Genomic DNA, 17,097 nt, shown 5'->3' with positions numbered 1-17,097 from the left:
GCGCTGCACGAGATAATCATTGCTAATTTATCATTCTGACATGCTAACAGGGAGGCGATAAACAAAACAAAGGGATAATAGTGTCTACCTCACAGGCATGTGTTTTTTTTTTCCACCGTGGTTCTCATCTGCTCTCTATAGGGACTCTAATGCCAGGAATAAAAGTAAATAAACATTTCTGTGTCCCTCGCTGCGTTTGATTGTAATGCTGGTAAAAAAAAAGAAATCAGACAAACCAGAATAGGATCAAAGTAAAGCAGGTTCATTTTATCTGCTGTTTACTGTGTGTTCCTTTTTGATCATCTGCGCAGCCTCCCGCCCCGTGGAGAACAGTTTATGCGAGGGTCCGATCCCCAACAGGTCCCAGCTGTGCCAAATCCCCTGTCCCATCGACTGTGAGGTGTCACCGTGGGGCGCATGGGGGCCGTGCACCTTCGAGAACTGTGACGACCAGGCTGGAAAGAAAGGTACGAAGACACGATCCCAATAAGATAACTTCATAATATTTTAATCAACTGTGGTGTAATGTTTGCTGTTCTTCTTGATGAACCCGCCCACCTACCTCTCCCCCATGTATTCATTTCCTTTCTTGGCTCCATTAAAGATAATAAACACGTTATAAATAAATAAGTACATCATCTGTCATTCCCTCGTCCATCTGGCAGTGAGGAAAAATACTGGCAGTTTTACTCTGCGATAAAAAATAATGACCTCTTCTTTTCATTCCTTGTTTTTGTTTTCAGTAATTATACCAATGCATTAGAATTAATGTGGAAATAATATTTCATTAAATGCTTTCATTAACTTTATCTAGACACTCTCTGCTGGAGCAACCCAAAAAGACATAGCTGTAAAATATTCTGTGCTTTGTTTTAACAGTGTTGTAAATGCTGCCTCTGCTCCACCCAACACTTTATATCAGCTTTTTTTAAGAGATCCGTATAAACATGATAATCGAGTTTGAAGCATTAATGAAGCTGCACTTTTCATTATTTTTTCATCACATGATATTATTATCATTTTTATATGAGCCATTACCTTACTGCACGCCATCACAGAATAACACTGAATAGTTAATGATGGTAGTCGCAGGACATCTTGTTAAAAATGCAAAGGAAACATACCATGGCAGTGGGCGGTACCTTTTATATGTAGTGTAGTGTTCAGTAGTGTTTTCATAAAAAGTAGAATGAAGTGTTAGAAAATAACTCATCCCTTTAATGTACTGAAGAACAATTTTGAGGTACGTGTACTGTTGTATTTCCGTTTTCTGCTACTTCTACTCCACTACAGTTCAGAGGGAAATACTGGAATTTTTACTCCACTACATTTTTGGATAAGTTACTTTGCAGATTCAGATTAATAATACAAAATATAGGTAAAGATGATACATATCTGCTAAAGATCTTGCTGACACCGCGTAAAAAGGCCATTACAAAATACTTGCCCCACTGCTAGCCTCTTTATCAATACTGTAAAACACTTCTGGAACAGATGACCTACTCCATATGACTTCACAAAGAATTGCAAGAACAACGTTGGAGAAAATGGCATTTTTATTTAGCCAATGACACAGATTGCACATGATTATTGAATGTACTATATGACACCCTGTTCTAATTAGGAAAATTTGTCATCTTTGTAAACACCCCATGACCTCATACTTGTCTTTTTTACCTGTGTACTGCTTTAATTTTTTCTTTTTTTTTCTGTTGTTCCTGTATTTATTGAACTTAAAAAAATGTTCATAAATAAAAAGTATTAAAAAAAAGATACAAAATATAATCAACAGATAAATAATGCTGTATTATCAATGGTTAAGATGAGATAAGGGGGAAAATTCACAAGTTACCCAACAGAATACGACATAATTATAATTAGCTCCACCTTCACCAGCTGCAGCATTTAAGCGATACAGTACGTATCTACATTAAAGGTATACTGTGCAGGAACTGTCGGTAACACTTAAGCCAAACTACAGATTGATATTGTTTCGCTGCTGTGTCTGTGATTTTCGTAGCTTCCTCTTGGATGAGTGCTGCCTACGCTGTAGCACCTGGTCGCTACCTTTTCATTAAGTCCCGACCTCACATGTGCGCTGCACCCATCAATGTCCAGAACACAGCAAATGAGGCAGACGACAGAGTCTCAGGAGAAAAATATGCCGCCACACACTTCTAGTGGTGATTAAGAGGGATTACTTTTGTATGATTCTGTACATGTTTTTTCTAAGTCCTGCATGGTATGTCTTTACTCAATAATATGAAAAACATTACTCTGAAATGGGCCATTGTAATTTATATAGTAAGTGTTTTTACCTTTGAGTACTAGAAGTATATTTTGCAACTTTTGTACTTTAACTTAGGTAAAAGTTTGAAAGCAGGACTTTTTACTTGTGAGTATTTCCACACTGTGGCGTTGCTATTTTTACTTTTTATTCTTACTTAAATTAAAGCTCTGACTAGTTCAACTACTGTGACATTATGTGAAAGAGCAATTAAGTGATCAACGCTGTGATCACTGAAGCATAAGAAAAATGTCACAGGCTGACTTCTGCATGACTTGGTTCACTGGCCACATGTACGTAATGACTGTTCATCCGAGACGTTAATACTCACTCCACGCTAGAACAAGATGGGCTGGGTAGGATTCCTGGCAGCCTGAAGCTCGGTCCATGCGGGGAAAACATCAAGGTTTTTCCTCATATCCTCATTAATAATGAATGCGCCGTCTCAACAAGTCAACCATCAAACCAAACCAAGCTTATCATCAACTTATATCACCAGTGGGGAAAGAATACTCAGATGTTCTACTTAAGTAGAAGTACTAATATCACAGCTTCAAAATAATCCATTACAAATCAAAGTCCTGCTTTTAAAAATCCACTTAAATAACAGAAATTATTATTGGATGAATGTACTTAAAAGGAGAAGTACTCATTCTGAAGAAAAGTGGCCTGGTGGCCGAGGCTGCCATTCATGGTGCCACCTGCTACTCAGTAACCATTCACATGCATTCACACTCTGATGGAACAGCCATTGGGAGCAATTTGGGGCTCAGAATCCCGCCCAAGGATCTTTGGCTTGCGCACTGGAGGAGCCAGGGATCGATCTTCTGATCATCCGATTGCAGGACGACCCACTCTACCTTCTGAGCCACAGCCGCCCAAACTATTAAACTAATTTTAACTACTTTATAACAGGTGGCTCGTTTAGTTTGGCCCCATCAAAGGGTCACAAGATGAATCTGTGTAGTCGAGAGATGATTACTTGGGTAGGGTAGAAAAGAAGGAAAAACAAAGTTCTGCTACACGCTCTTTAAAGAAATTAGACGTGTGTGACAATGGGCCCAAACTTTACATGTTGTTTTTGTTGTTTGTCACATACAAAACAGTTGGAAACCACTGTAATCATTGACAATGAATTATGAACTTATCATAGGTTTTATAACACAATTTTTATTTTGTAATTTGAAATAAATTAATCTGAAGAGTAACACGGAGCTACAGCAGTCAAATAAAAAGTACAGTATTTACTTATATTGACTTATTTCTCTTTCAGTTTTCATTTCATTTGACCCTTACACTCTGAAATTTGCAGTTTTATCACAAACACAATGCTTCAAGTTCCAAGCGTGGCATGCTGACTGCAGGAATCTCCCGCAGAGCTATTTCCCATGAATCACATGTTCACTCCGCTACCGTAAGCTGTTTCCAGTGAATCTGGCAGTACATCTAACCAGTCTAGTGAGCCAGTCAAGGACCTGCACATCTGGCTTCTTCATGTGCAAGACTGTCTGAGACCAGCCTCTGAGATGAGCTTCCCTGAGACTGTTTCTGACGGTTTGTGCAGAAATTCTCTGATTGTTACATCAGCTGTTCGGGTGGCTGAAATCAGACGATCTTGCAGGTGAATACGTTGGATGTGAGGCCCTGAACTGGTGTGGTTACACGTGGTCTGCGGTTGTGAGGACGGTTGGATGTACTGCCAAATTCTCAGAAATGACCTTGACGGCTTGTGGTAGTGAAATGAACATTCAGTTTGCTGCCAGCAGCTCTGATGGACATTCATGCAGTCAGCATGCCAGTGACACGCTCCCTCAGAACTTGTGACATCTGTGGCTTTGTGTTGTGAGATCCAACTGCTCACTGTTAGAGTGGCCTTTTATTGTGAGAGCGAACTAAGCCTTCTGTGTGCAGAGAAAAAGTCTGAGATCTTTAACTTCAATCATGAAAAATTGGAGCAAAAACAAAAGTTTTGTATTTATATCAATGTTCAGTGTTTAGTTACTTTACATGGGAGAGGGGCTCTGTAAAGATATTGTTGATGTATTTGGTGTGATTGTAGATGTGACAGAAGCCTTTATACTCTTTCCCGTGCTGCAGGTTTCAAATTGAGAAAACGACAGATCACCAATGAGCCAACAGGAGGACCTGGAAACTGCCCGCACCTGGTGGAGGCGGTGCCGTGTGACGAGCCCAGTTGTTACGACTGGCGACTGGTTGGTCTCGATCAGTGTAATCCCGACAGTGAGAAGCCGTGTGGCCCCGGCACTCAGCTCGCACAGGTCCAGTGTGTCAACAGCAACGGTGAGAAAACTCAGTCCCACTATTCAAGTTGATTATAAGATTTTACTGAATGAATCTGATGAGCTGTGCAGGTGTCACTGATGCCCCAGAATGGTTGAAATTAAACATATAGTTCCTGTAGAGGCAGCATTGGTTGATTTACATTATCGAGCAAATTCCCACTCGCAGCTTGCTCATCCTTTAGAGTCCACTGTGCCTTTGACCCACCTCCATTTGCTATAAGAAGTGCAGGTCTGACCTTGTGTGAAAAAATTCTACATTTTCAAAACCACCTCTCCGCTGACCCTCCAGCTCTCACCGTACACTCTGTACGTGAGGAGATTTCAATGACTTGACTCCATTCATCAACTTTGTGAGGAGTTCTCTCTCCAGACTCCTCTCCCTCCAGTCCTCCTCCCCCCTCTCTCTCTCTCCTCCTGTTAAACCTCTCCTACTTTAACGCTTGCTTGATTCGGCGTTGCCACCTCTCTCACGCTGTCTCTCTCATTACAGTCTTCCTCTCCGCACGCACAATTAAACCTTACTCTCACTAAATCAAATCAATCCTCTGCGGCCGCGGGTCTTGGAGTGTCTTGTGCCCTTTGCTGCTCCTGATTTTTACTGCTACTCTTTATCACTGTAAATCTTTAATATAAGGGTGCAGAGATGCTTCTTAGGCTTCCCTTTGCCTTTAGGATGTGGGCCAATGTTAGATAGAGTAACACATTATTGATTTATATTTCTCTGGCAAGGTTTAGATGACACTCCATTTTTATTAATTCATCATGTAAAGTTCGGATGTGCAGCAGCTCTAAGAATCACAGTCCCAGATGTACTCAGTAAATCTTAATTTTATGATCCTGTGCAGGGACTTTGTTCATGTTTTCCCCACTAGAGAACTTGATTTGTCCTTCCAACGTCTCCCACAAATCACAGTTCATGCATCAGCTGCAGGTACACGGTGAAGTCGGTCCACCTGTACTGCAGGACTAACGGAGCACTGTTGTTTCTCCCCTGACTTCGGTTGATTGATCCCCACCCACCTTCACTCCCTCATCTGATGAAAATTGATTTGTTCTGTTTGGATTTTCACTCCGCTTTTCGCCTCAGAGATTTTTCACTGCAGTGTCAGCTGTATATTTTCTCGGAGTGTGTCCCAGTCATAAAAGAAAAGGCCACACAGCCGGGGCCCAGACAACAGGCGAAGGTCGATACAGATGTTATTGAAACTGGCTATTGATATTCCCCATGCTGACTGCCTGCCCACTTAGGCAGGGAGCTGTTTCTTCCCTGCACACTAAGCATGGAGGTCTTCCTCCCGTAGTGGGTGTTCTGCTCATTCATGTTTCCTCTGTTCGAGCCTGAAAACTGCTGGAGTCCCTTGTCACTTCTTATTTTCATGCCTTCTCAGTTCAGTCATGACTGGTTCACTGCATATCTGTCAAAGTGACATCTTAATGCAAAGTCAGGTCCCGGTCTGACTTTTGAAGCTCAAATGATTCTCCTCTGCTTGAAATTTCAATTCAACCAGTGAAAGGTTTACATTTTCCTGTGTGTATGCATCGCTTACAGGAGGAAATGTTCCCTGCTTGGTTCATGGCCACGCATTGAGCAACATAGAGGAGTATGTGGGTTAATATAATCCACTTATAGATGATGCTAGGAGCTCATTAATAAAACATGAACAATAGTGTAAAAATGTGGGAATCCCATGTGAGTTTGCTTTTTCCATGTTTGATGCCACTTCAGTATGGAGATAGGCCAGAGTCAGGAGTGCATCAATATGAATACATAATATGCAGATAATCCATAAAAAGGGGCCATAATCAACTGTCATGTCAATGTAGAAAACACAAGTGAAATGTTTTGAATTATTTCTGTGATGAAGCTCAGTTTATGTCGATCCAGGAATATCAGACATGTCAGCTGTTAGAATGCCGTCGGCTATTTGTGGTGTTTAGTTCAGATGTTTGTTGCTTTACAGGTTCATTGATGCAGTCTGTGATTAAACAAGCATTTGCTAATACGGTTATACCTGTTTTAAGTTTTGATTTAAAGGAATACTTCACCCACAAAATAATCCTTTGTGTATCAGCCTGTCTGTCCATCCATCCGTCCATTTTCAGCCACTTATCTGGACACGGGTTGCAAGGGCAGCAGGCCAAGCAAAGCACCCCAGAAAGACCCCACCCTCTCCCCAGCAATACTTTCCAGCTCCTCCTGAGGGACCCCAAGGTGTTCTCAGGCCAGATTAGATATGTAGTGCCTTCAGCGTGTTCTGGGTCTGCCCAGAGGCCTCCTACTGGTGGGACGTGCCAAGAACACCTCTAATGGGAGGCACCCAGGAGGATCCTGATCAGATGCCCCAACCACCTTAATGGATCCCTTTCGACGCGAAGGAGCAGTGGCTCTACTCACAACTCCCTCCGTATGTCCAAGCTCCTCCAAGAATCGGCACCTTAACGTGGTTTGCGTGTCCCTGTGAACCTGGAAGCTGTGTTGTCCAGGGCTAACAGCACCTCATAGGGTCTCCCAAGGCAAAGTAGTCCCAGGGGAATGGCCAGACCAAGAGTGATTCAAGAAGACCTTGATGAAATGGCATATTCCGACTTTGATGACCTTGCCCCGTCCCCCCCTGGAGCTAGACCTTGGAGGGGATCTTGCCAGTGAGGGTCTGCAGGTACAGGATTCAAGGTTCAGTGCATTTTGTGCCAGGCAGCAGGAAGGGGTGTGGCCCTGGGTGTGCTGATCCTTGGCGTGGCAGACTGACTCTGGGGACGTAAATCTTTGAATGAGATGTCGGTAAACTCCACAGTCCTTCCCCATATGTGCACACCTGGTATGGCTCATGATCGCTTTAAATCAAACAATGTCAAAGGAATAGAGAGACGAATCACAGGTTTAACAGATCTTTCTCTGAACAGAATACTCTCTTGCTGCTGTTTGGGAAACAGTTTGTATTTTGCTTTTACAGTACGTTTCAAATCTTTACTTCATGTCGGCAGATTTCCGTCTCGTTTCTAAACCAGCCACATGAGTCGATCAAAGAATGCCAAGCTGATACTTGTGCCAGTTCAGAGAATATCCTCCCCACGTTGTCTCAGGGAGAACAGACGTCTTAAGAAAACAAGCACGTCTCTACAATTTGAAATGGGCTGTGTGCTTGACATTGCGCCATCAATTAAAACACACAGCTGTTTATTTTCCCAACCGCTCCAATCGTCTCCGTACTGAAGTGTGGTTTGAGGGTGATAATCTAATTTTTGCAGTGAATCTTTGTGCACTCAAGTTTATTCTCATTGCCCAAATTACCACCCAGTGTATCCTCAACTGGCGAGTAAAAGCAGAGTGTTTTTCACTGAGCGCTTCATCAGGCTGAATTTTTTATTTTTAGCACCTTAATATGCTCTCCTCTGTTGAGTTCTGTTTTTTTTTTTCTTGGACTTATTCCACAGTCACAAATGTATCAGCAAGGACAGAGCACAGAAAGACCCCAGAATTTAATTTGGGTTAATAAGCCAATATAATAAGTAGAAAATATGGCTCTGGTAAATATATGAAAGCAATTCAGTTACACCAATAAATGGAAAATACTGATGTAATTGCAGAGATAATGCTAATGAAGATGTCTTGATAGTATTAGGGTTTAATTTTTTACTAAAAGGTTATATGGAGTTAATTTTGTACATCATGGGTTAATATAATGGGCTAACAACAGTGCAGAACCTCCTTGATATGACCATCATAATAAGCTGAAATTAAAATCCTCCTCCCTCACTTGCTAAACACTGCCTCTATTCTTTTATGTAATACCTTGAAAATTTTTTTGAAATTACTGCGATTTAATACCAGTACACACACAGATGGTTGTTTCTGAGGTACAGCATAAACACATATGGAATTTTAGGAAGCAATAACCATTAATCAAATGCACGAACAAAACCACCTGTTTTGGCTTTCATCATAAAACTTTTACATTTTTGGCCGGAGTCATTATCTGGGAACACAGATGGTAGTTTCTGTATAACAAAGTTTACCCAGAAACACATCTGGAAATTTCAAATGAATAACCAATAAATCAAGTTTGGAAATGCAAAACCATCTGTTTTGACTTTCAGCAGAGTACCAGAACCACAGGGCCCACAGTCATTATGTGGAAACACAGAGTTTCTATATGATACACGTGAACAGTGGCTGACTTTCTTTGTCATTTTATGCCTCAGTTTCAGCTTTAGCATTGTTTTTTTTGTTCATTACTGATGTTGATTACCTGAAATTTTCTTCTAAATACTGACGTAACCCCATAGTATCAAATATGACTGTAATATTGCTTCATTACCATAAGCATAGAGCTCTAGTACAGTTGTTTTCAAACCCTCTGTGCTCAAGGCACATAGAAGGCGAGCCAAAATCTCAAGGCACACCTGTATCTATATCTGTGTTATCACTTATCATGACATGAATATTTGTTTTTATTTACTAATATCAAAAAAAACAATTGACAACCAACTATTAGAAATATTTATTAACAAAATGATTCAAGAATTCATTTTCAACTTTTTAAAATTACATCAAAGCACCAATAACACATCCATTTAAACAGGGAATTACGTAAGAAAATGTTATGTGTTGCACACTTATAATTCCCACACTCGAACGGCGATAAATTCCCGTGAAGGTTTTTTTAAATGACATTAAATTAAATTACATTTTTAGGTAGAGTTTGCCGTTAATATAGGAAGATTAATTCATATTCTTTTGTATAGGCCCAGCTGAATAATGCAATAATAATGCGTGGTTATCACAGAACCCCACAGCACACCTTGATTTGCATCATAGCACAGCATTTGAGAACCACTGCTTCAGTCTCTTCATTACATTACCATCAGTTTCCAGCTGGATATCAGAAACTGTCCTATCCTTTGTGTTAACGAAACCTGTCTAAATCCCGGACAACGCCATTCAACCAGGTGACTCTTTTTCTATACGCAGATCTGACAGAGCAGAGGACTCTGGCGAAGAGAAGGAGAGGAGGATGTGCTTTATGGTAAATAAACACTGGTGTGACAGTGGGAACGTGAGATGATGTCCTGTTCGTGCTCGCCCTGTGCAACAAGGGGAATAAACACTCTGGATCACTGCTATACACCACTCAGAGTGCTACAGAGTGAAACTGCTGCCCGTGTGGGCGGGGCAACCATGCAGCCATCTTGTTGAGGTCAAGATTTATGAACAAACTATGATGCATCCCCCAGAGATTGAGCCAATTAGAGTCTGGAGTGGAGCCTTACGTGGGACTCCCGCTGGATTTCTCACCATTACCACCCATTCCCCCAGGGGGTGTGTCAGCTTGTGCCATACCCACAAACATTCTGACCATACATGCCTGCGCAACAGATTGATTATCAATAGACTGAGTCTTCCATCCTGCAGAGAAAACATGTTCTTTTACTATGCTATTAAAAAGATATGCAGACCTGTCAGGAGTAAGTAATTACAGTTATTCTGGCGTCTCTGGGATTCAGCTTTGATTATTATTATCTGTAATATTCCTGAGAAATTCACCCAAATGTCCGACTTGTCCTGCTTCTCTTTTGTGTTGTAATGTCTTTCTTTAATCTTCTTTTCCACTTCACTTGTTGACGTCTCCATCATTAATGTCAATGAATCTCCGGGACCGAAACTTTTTAACTGCCCACTCCCACCTGCTGTGAAGATAAAACTATTCGTTCGAGTGAGATTTGTGTCGAGCCTTGCAGGAGCCATGGGATCCTAATCCCAGTGCAGTCCTCCAGTCTGACCCTGGAGCAAGTGTCAGGACACCACCATCGACATCACTGATGACATTATGAATTCACTGAGTCTGTGGTGGATTTAATTTGTAAGACAAAAGAAGCTACTGTACCCTAAACCCTACTAAACTAGGGTGAATGTGAGCATGAATGGTTGTCTGTCTCCATGTGTAAGCCCTGCGATAGTTAGCTGGTCAGCTGGGATAAGCTGCGACCCCTAACAGGATAAGCAGTTAGGGAAAATGAATGAATTACTGTGATATGTCCTCATTAATGTGAGCAAAGTAAAGTATTGTTACCCCATCATGGTTTCCCCATTGGTACTAAAGTTAAAAGAGCTCCATACGACATTCAGAACATCAATATAGCAGCAGTTATGTAACGATTTAGTGGAGTAATGGCGTTATGAGCAGAGAATTAAGTCATGCTCCCTCTGAGTGTGTCGTAGTCTGAGCTTCTCTGTTTGTTGTTGTGGTAGATGGTTCGGCTGCACAAGCATGTAAGACTTTCACCCAGGAGAGCGGTGTTTGTGTCCCATAAGATTCTAAAGCCAAACCCTGTTCTTTTTATACTAAACCCAACCATGTGCTTTTGTTGTTGATGAAAGAAAGAAACAACCATCAATTTGCAGTCTTGTACCGACATAGTGCCTTTATTTTGAAAGAGACTGTATGTACACGTTAAATTTCCTGTGAAAACTGAAGTGTATTTTGAAAGAAGACAATACATGTAACAGGAAGAACTTTACACGGTGTCCCAGAACGTCATCATCCAACCAGGGTATTTTTCACATCGGATCTGGGTGTGGAAAGTCCGCGACCAGACGTCGATATGTAACAAGATCGGAGTGAGAATGTGTTTATGGTTAACGCTGGTATCAGGACAGCAGAATCACAGGAGCATAGTCCTAACCCTCCACCTCTCCTGTGGTTAACACCATTAGCTCTGTCAGCACTATTCCTATTGTTAGTACTGTTAATGCTGTTAGCACCGTTAGCTGCTAGCTGGAGGTTCAGCGACCTCAACGTTGAGAGCTGTGTGCAGACAACCCTGAATCAAAGAAATCTGAAAATAGAGCTTCTTTAAACCCCATCACTGTCCTGTTTTACTCTACTGTGTACAATGTAAACTGACTGTAAAGGTGTATTTTACTTCAAAATGCAGCTTCAGTTCGTCCTACTTTCCCTCCTCCTAAATTTGATTATGCTATTATGCATTATTCCCGTGTTTTTCAGGAGATGAAGTGGACAGGAATCTCTGCACGTCTTCCCCAACTCCAGAGCCCGTGCCCTGTGAGGTGCCTTGCTCGAGGGACTGTGTGCTCAGCGAGTGGACGCCGTGGTCCACTTGCTCTCAGACCTGCTCCAGTAAGACCATCGAGGGCAAACAGATGAGGACACGCTCCATTCTGGCCTACAACGCCGGGGAAGGTGAGTCTCACCTGCAGACGTCTCCTCTGCACCGTCGTGTATGGAAATGTATGCAGATGAGGCTTGGATATTGGCTTAGTCATGGCCTTTCAAGTCGTCCTTTGCTGTCACTCACTGAATGTCTGGATTTCACACTTGTCTGCATGTGCATTTGTCCTTATCTCAAACAGTCTGCTTATCGGTCCTGGCGATTATTTCTGTTGGTCTGTCTCCTTGCCTGACACTTAGTTTTTTATCTGTTTTTAAGATCATTTTCTCTGCGTATGCTTGTTCTCTCTGGTTTAAATCTCTGTGTGCGTCCGCTTGTCTTTTCTGTCTTTCCTTTTTGTCACGTCTCCAAACATTTCTCTGTGTCTTATCTGCGTGTGTGTTTTCCTCACAGTCACTGCGATGGTTGTGGCGTGGATCACTGTGATGGAGGGTAACAGTTGTAATTAGCTCGCTAGTAGCTGTTTTAAACCTCTAGCTGTGTGTCTACACGTAGTAAAATGAAAGTTGTTAGCTTGTTTTGAGTTTTAAAAGCTATATTATCATAACAGCTTAAGGGAGATTTATAATTGATTTAGAGTTTAGTCAGCCAGTTGTAATACAGTCAGGGCTCGTTGGCCATGTGTGAAATAGCTTGGATGTGTTAGCACTTTTCTGTTGTTCTGCTGTAGTATTTCTTTATGTGTTGCATATCTCACCTGTCACATTAACATATTTTATGTCTGTATTCATCAAAGGTCTTTCTCGGGTGCCAAAGTTTCCAGAACTTCTTGGTAAAACTTTGACGTTAGACTAGAAATAAAGTAGCTGTACGTGTAGTAGCTTTAGAAATACAAAAGGAAATCATATCAAATTATATCCTGACACACATATCTATGACATACTCAACACACACTCACACACATACTCAAGAACAATACCTGAAAGAGGCTTTGTCTCTCCACCGCAGGTTCCCCCTGCAGAGTAGATTATCTGATTAGATTTTGAGCTCCTTAGCAGATTTTGCAGCTCCCGTGTTGCATATTAATGAGGAACAAAAAAATGTTGAAACTACAGGAACTACTCTCAGCTTTAAGATACCGGCTTCGTATTAATAAGCAACCACCAATATGTTGGCATAGAATTATGTGATAATTAATACATCAATACGCCTAATTAATGACCTGTTTAGCATAACTGCTTACATTTAATTCACAGTGATTATTATGGGACTTTATGAAGCCCAAGTGCCTCTTACGGCTTCAGCTGAGTGATAGTCGAGATGCATGCTAAGTGAGAATTGCTCCTCTCGTTGTGAATGAGCCAGCAAACTGTAATTTATCCTGCGAACACGAATAACTCCCAAACGCTGGCTTTGTTTTTCATGTGGTTTCCTGTAAGCGGCTTCACATTTCTCCCATTGCCCAGCAAACAGCTTTTCTAGGTCATTGTTCGGCAGCAGCTCATGCTCATTTAAGGCACCATGTCATGCTCGTGTTGGGTCTCGCCATCGTTGTTAGTCAGCTAAGCTGGCGCGGCGCAGTCAGCAGAACGGTAGTCATGCTCAGTAACCATTAGGTTGAGATTTGTCTGAGCTGGCAGTCTGTGATTCAGGCCCAACTCTGTGTATACCGCCGCTCATTATGGAGCTGGCTCTCTGTCAACTCCGGCAGCGAAATACAGGTGTGGAGGACTCACTGTCCCCGCAATGCCTCTCAATCTTTGCTGAAAGCCCTAAGTGTCGGCAGTTACTCTAAACCGGAGAGGGCTCCATCGACCCAACGGCTGAATGACTGACTGACTGACTGACTGACTGCCAGCTCACAAGAGAAATGAGAGGGAGACAGACAGGCACAAAATAGGGGGAACAGGAACAACAATAGATGGAGGTTGTACACAACAAAATATTGCACTGAAAGTCTGACCTATGACTTGCAGTCGGAGTCAACAACTCATAAGAATAATGGCTACCATACACTGGAGGACTTTGAAAAAGTTTTTAAGGGCTAAAGTCTGATACCCTCTCACATCTAAAGACAATGTCAGGTTTTTAGTCACACACTGTGAGATTTTGCAAGCCTCCAGATAGATCTCTTTTTAAATTATTTCCTATCAGTTCCTGCTAGAAAATAGTACACCAAACTCCCTTTGAGAAATATGACATATCAACAATTCCTTTAATGTCAGCAAAAACACATAATAAGATAGAAGGCGTCATATGTCCACAGTATTCTTGATAATCCAGTGTCAGTACAATCAATAAAGTTAAACTGTGTTTGCGTATAAACTTCACATTTTGAATTTCATCACCTCAGCTTGCTACCTGCCTCCATTGGTTGGCTGCATTATATAATAATAATAATACCTGTCTTTCGGCAATAAATAAAGGGATGAGCAATAATTTCTTAAAGTTAAATGAAGACAAAATTGAAATCCTGCTTGGCACCCCTAAAGCAAAAAGAGAAATGCTGCTTGATAATCTGAGGAATTTAACTTCCTGGATTAAATCGCACCACTGAGAGACTTCAGCTCATTCAAAACTCTGCAGCTCGGCTATGAACCAGAACCAAGAGGAGAGAGCACATTAGGCCAGTCTGAGCTGCTCTGCACTGACTTCCTGTTACACTTAGAATTGATTTAAGCTTCTCCTCCTCGTATACAAACCCCTACATGGGCTGGGACCGAGCTACATTGCTAACTCTCTTGTTAACTATTTGCCTCCAAGAAGACTGCGATCATCTGCTGTTGGTTTATTGAAGGTTCCCAGCAACAGCCAGACGAAGATCAGGGATGCAGCCTCCCTCAATTATGCCCTAAAGCTATGAAACACACTACCTATAGATATCAGAGAAGCAAGCTCGCTGAATATTTTTAAAAGACAGCTAAAAACATATCTGTTCTCTTTAGCCTTTAACTAGCTCTGACGTCCTGATACAGGTCTGATCAGTCCACATCTTAAAGAGTTTCTCCTCCTTTTCCACAGTCCAAGAGAATCAAGACTTGTTCACGTTTATGCGCCTCCCCAGACTCCCCTCCATGTTTACTGTCTACGTAGATTGCTGCTTCTTGTTTGGTGCTGGACAGAGCTCAGCTATTCCTCACTATTTGCATCAGCAGAGACTAAAAACAGGATGATATTAAACATGTTAGATTTTGTTGCAACGGCAATACGAGAAAAAGACTGACTGAAAACAACTCAGCCTAAGTTCTATACCCAACTCATGTCAAACCATCGAGCTCATGGGAGCGTTTGCTAACAAAGGTAAACTTCTGGTGATTTTATTCCGACATCATAAATTTGTCCGTGACCATGAAATAATTTGCAAAATCGTTTGGTGTAAGGCCAGCATGAATCATCACCAGAAAAACCAAAATGCCTGCATGCAAAGAGCTCCGTCATACAGTATGACAACACAATTATGTGCATGTAATGTTTTGTTTTATCATCATTTACAATAAACTAAGATAAAATAGAAATGCATAGCACCAGCATAACTGGTGTTTGTGGCATTTAATTACTGAGCACAGGTTTCTTCTTGAAGTCCAACTTGGTGGCACACAATATTAGATGCATTACCGTCTAACAAAATCAATGGCGTAAACATTTGTTAATGATAAAATTAGCAACTTAAAGCTGAAAAAACAAAACAGCAAATGTGTGCACTTGAACATAGGTACATACCGACTGCTTTCATAGCTGCTGACTAACTGTAAGATATACAGTAAATTCAGAGGTTTAAAAAGCAGCTTTTGTGTAGAAGGTTATCTGTATTCAAACCTGTGCTTTCCTGGATCTTAAATTGATTTCTAGGCAGCATCTTGAGAAGAAGTGTTGCCCATAACTTCAAAACAAGCACTTAGCCCAAAGTCTTTGGGCAGTAGAATAAGAGGATTGATGACACTATGACTGACATCACAGAACAACATAGGCACAAAGAAGTAACTGTGAGTGATGAAATAAAAAATAAGATAACACTGAACATTTGGTTGTCTTGAGCCTTTATCACAGTTAGACACATAAAATCTAGCAGCTTCAGATAAATCAATCAACTTGAGCCTCAGTGTGTAGCCTCAGGGAAACAAATTCTCACATCTCAAGGCTTTAAACCTTGAAACTTGACACTCGCTCATTTACAGCCCACTCTGAAAGTTTTTTTATTGAACAATCCCCATATCTTTGTGCAAGATTTTTAGGTTAAAGTCATTATTAAAGATGTCTCAAAATATTAACAACTAGCTGTATTTTTGACACTCAGAGGTATGACCAGGTGAAAATTTGAATGAGACACTTTTGTTTTTGCTCCCATTGTTTTTTATGAGTTGAGATAAAAGGTTTAGTAATTTAATGTGTTTAAATCCATGTTAGTGAGCATTTTTCCAACATAATCCATAATCCATCCACCTGACAGGCTGGCAAATCAAGATTCTGATTAAACAATAGATGTGCCTTGGGATGATCACGATAAAAGGCCACTCCAAAATGTGCAGTTTGATCACACAACACAAAGCCACAGATGTCGAGGGAGCGTCGCATTGGCATGCTGACTGCAGGAATGTCCATCAGGGCTGTTGCCTGTGAACTGAATGTTCATTTCTCTGCTAAGCCTTCTCCAGTTTTCTTTCTGAGAATTTGGCAGTACATCCAACTGTCCTCACAACTGCAGACCACGTGTAACCACACCAGCTCAGGACCTCACATCCAGTGACTTCACCTTCAAGCCAATTGTACAATTAATGAAACAGATGGTTTGCAGAATTTCTGCACTAACTGTCAGAAACCATCTCAGGGAAACTCATCTCAGTGGCTTGTCTCAGACAGTCTTGCACGGGAAGAAGCCAGATGTGGAGGTCCTGGACTGGCTAATTAGATTGGATGTACTGCCAAATTCATGTTAACAACACTGGAAACGGCTTACAGTAGTGAAATGAACATTTGATTCATGGGAATAAGCTCTGCCGGACATTCCTGCAGTCAACATGTCAGTGACACACTCCCTCAGAACTTGAAGCATTGTCTTGTTAGATAAAACTGCATATTTTAGAGTGTAAGGGTCAAATGAAACAAAATTTGAGAGTTCATTTCAGAGTTCATTGGTGAATTTGGCAGTACATCCAACCGGTCTAGTTAGCCAGTCCAGTACCTCCACTTCCAGCTTCTTCACCTGCAAGAGGATCTGAGTACAAAGAGTATTATTAGCACAATACACTTATAAGGAGAAGTATTTATTCTGTGGAAAAGTGGACCCTGACTGATACATTATTACATGACATTATTTTATTGCTAATACTGATGCGTCACTGTATAAGTAACAGTTTATTGTTGTAGCTGCTCGAGATGAAA

At 41.3% G+C, this 17,097-nt stretch overlaps 1 protein-coding gene across 1 annotated transcript in view; it reads left to right on the top strand.

The window, feature by feature from the left end:
- LOC126391922 (thrombospondin type-1 domain-containing protein 7A) overlaps positions 1 to 17,097 on the top strand; it is a 293,064-nt gene that overhangs the window by 171,291 nt on the left and 104,676 nt on the right. Inside the window, exons 7-9 of the mRNA XM_050046936.1 lie at positions 312 to 467; positions 4,385 to 4,588; positions 11,595 to 11,789. Of these exons, the coding sequence (XP_049902893.1) occupies positions 312 to 467; positions 4,385 to 4,588; positions 11,595 to 11,789 (555 nt within the window). The remainder of the gene's footprint in view (positions 1 to 311; positions 468 to 4,384; positions 4,589 to 11,594; positions 11,790 to 17,097) is intronic.

Source organism: Epinephelus moara, chromosome 6 (assembly GCF_006386435.1).
Source record: "Epinephelus moara isolate mb chromosome 6, YSFRI_EMoa_1.0, whole genome shotgun sequence".
NCBI lineage: Eukaryota > Metazoa > Chordata > Actinopteri > Perciformes > Serranidae > Epinephelus > Epinephelus moara.
Note: the sequence above shows the minus strand (reverse complement) of the source record. Positions and strands in the feature narration are given on the sequence as shown.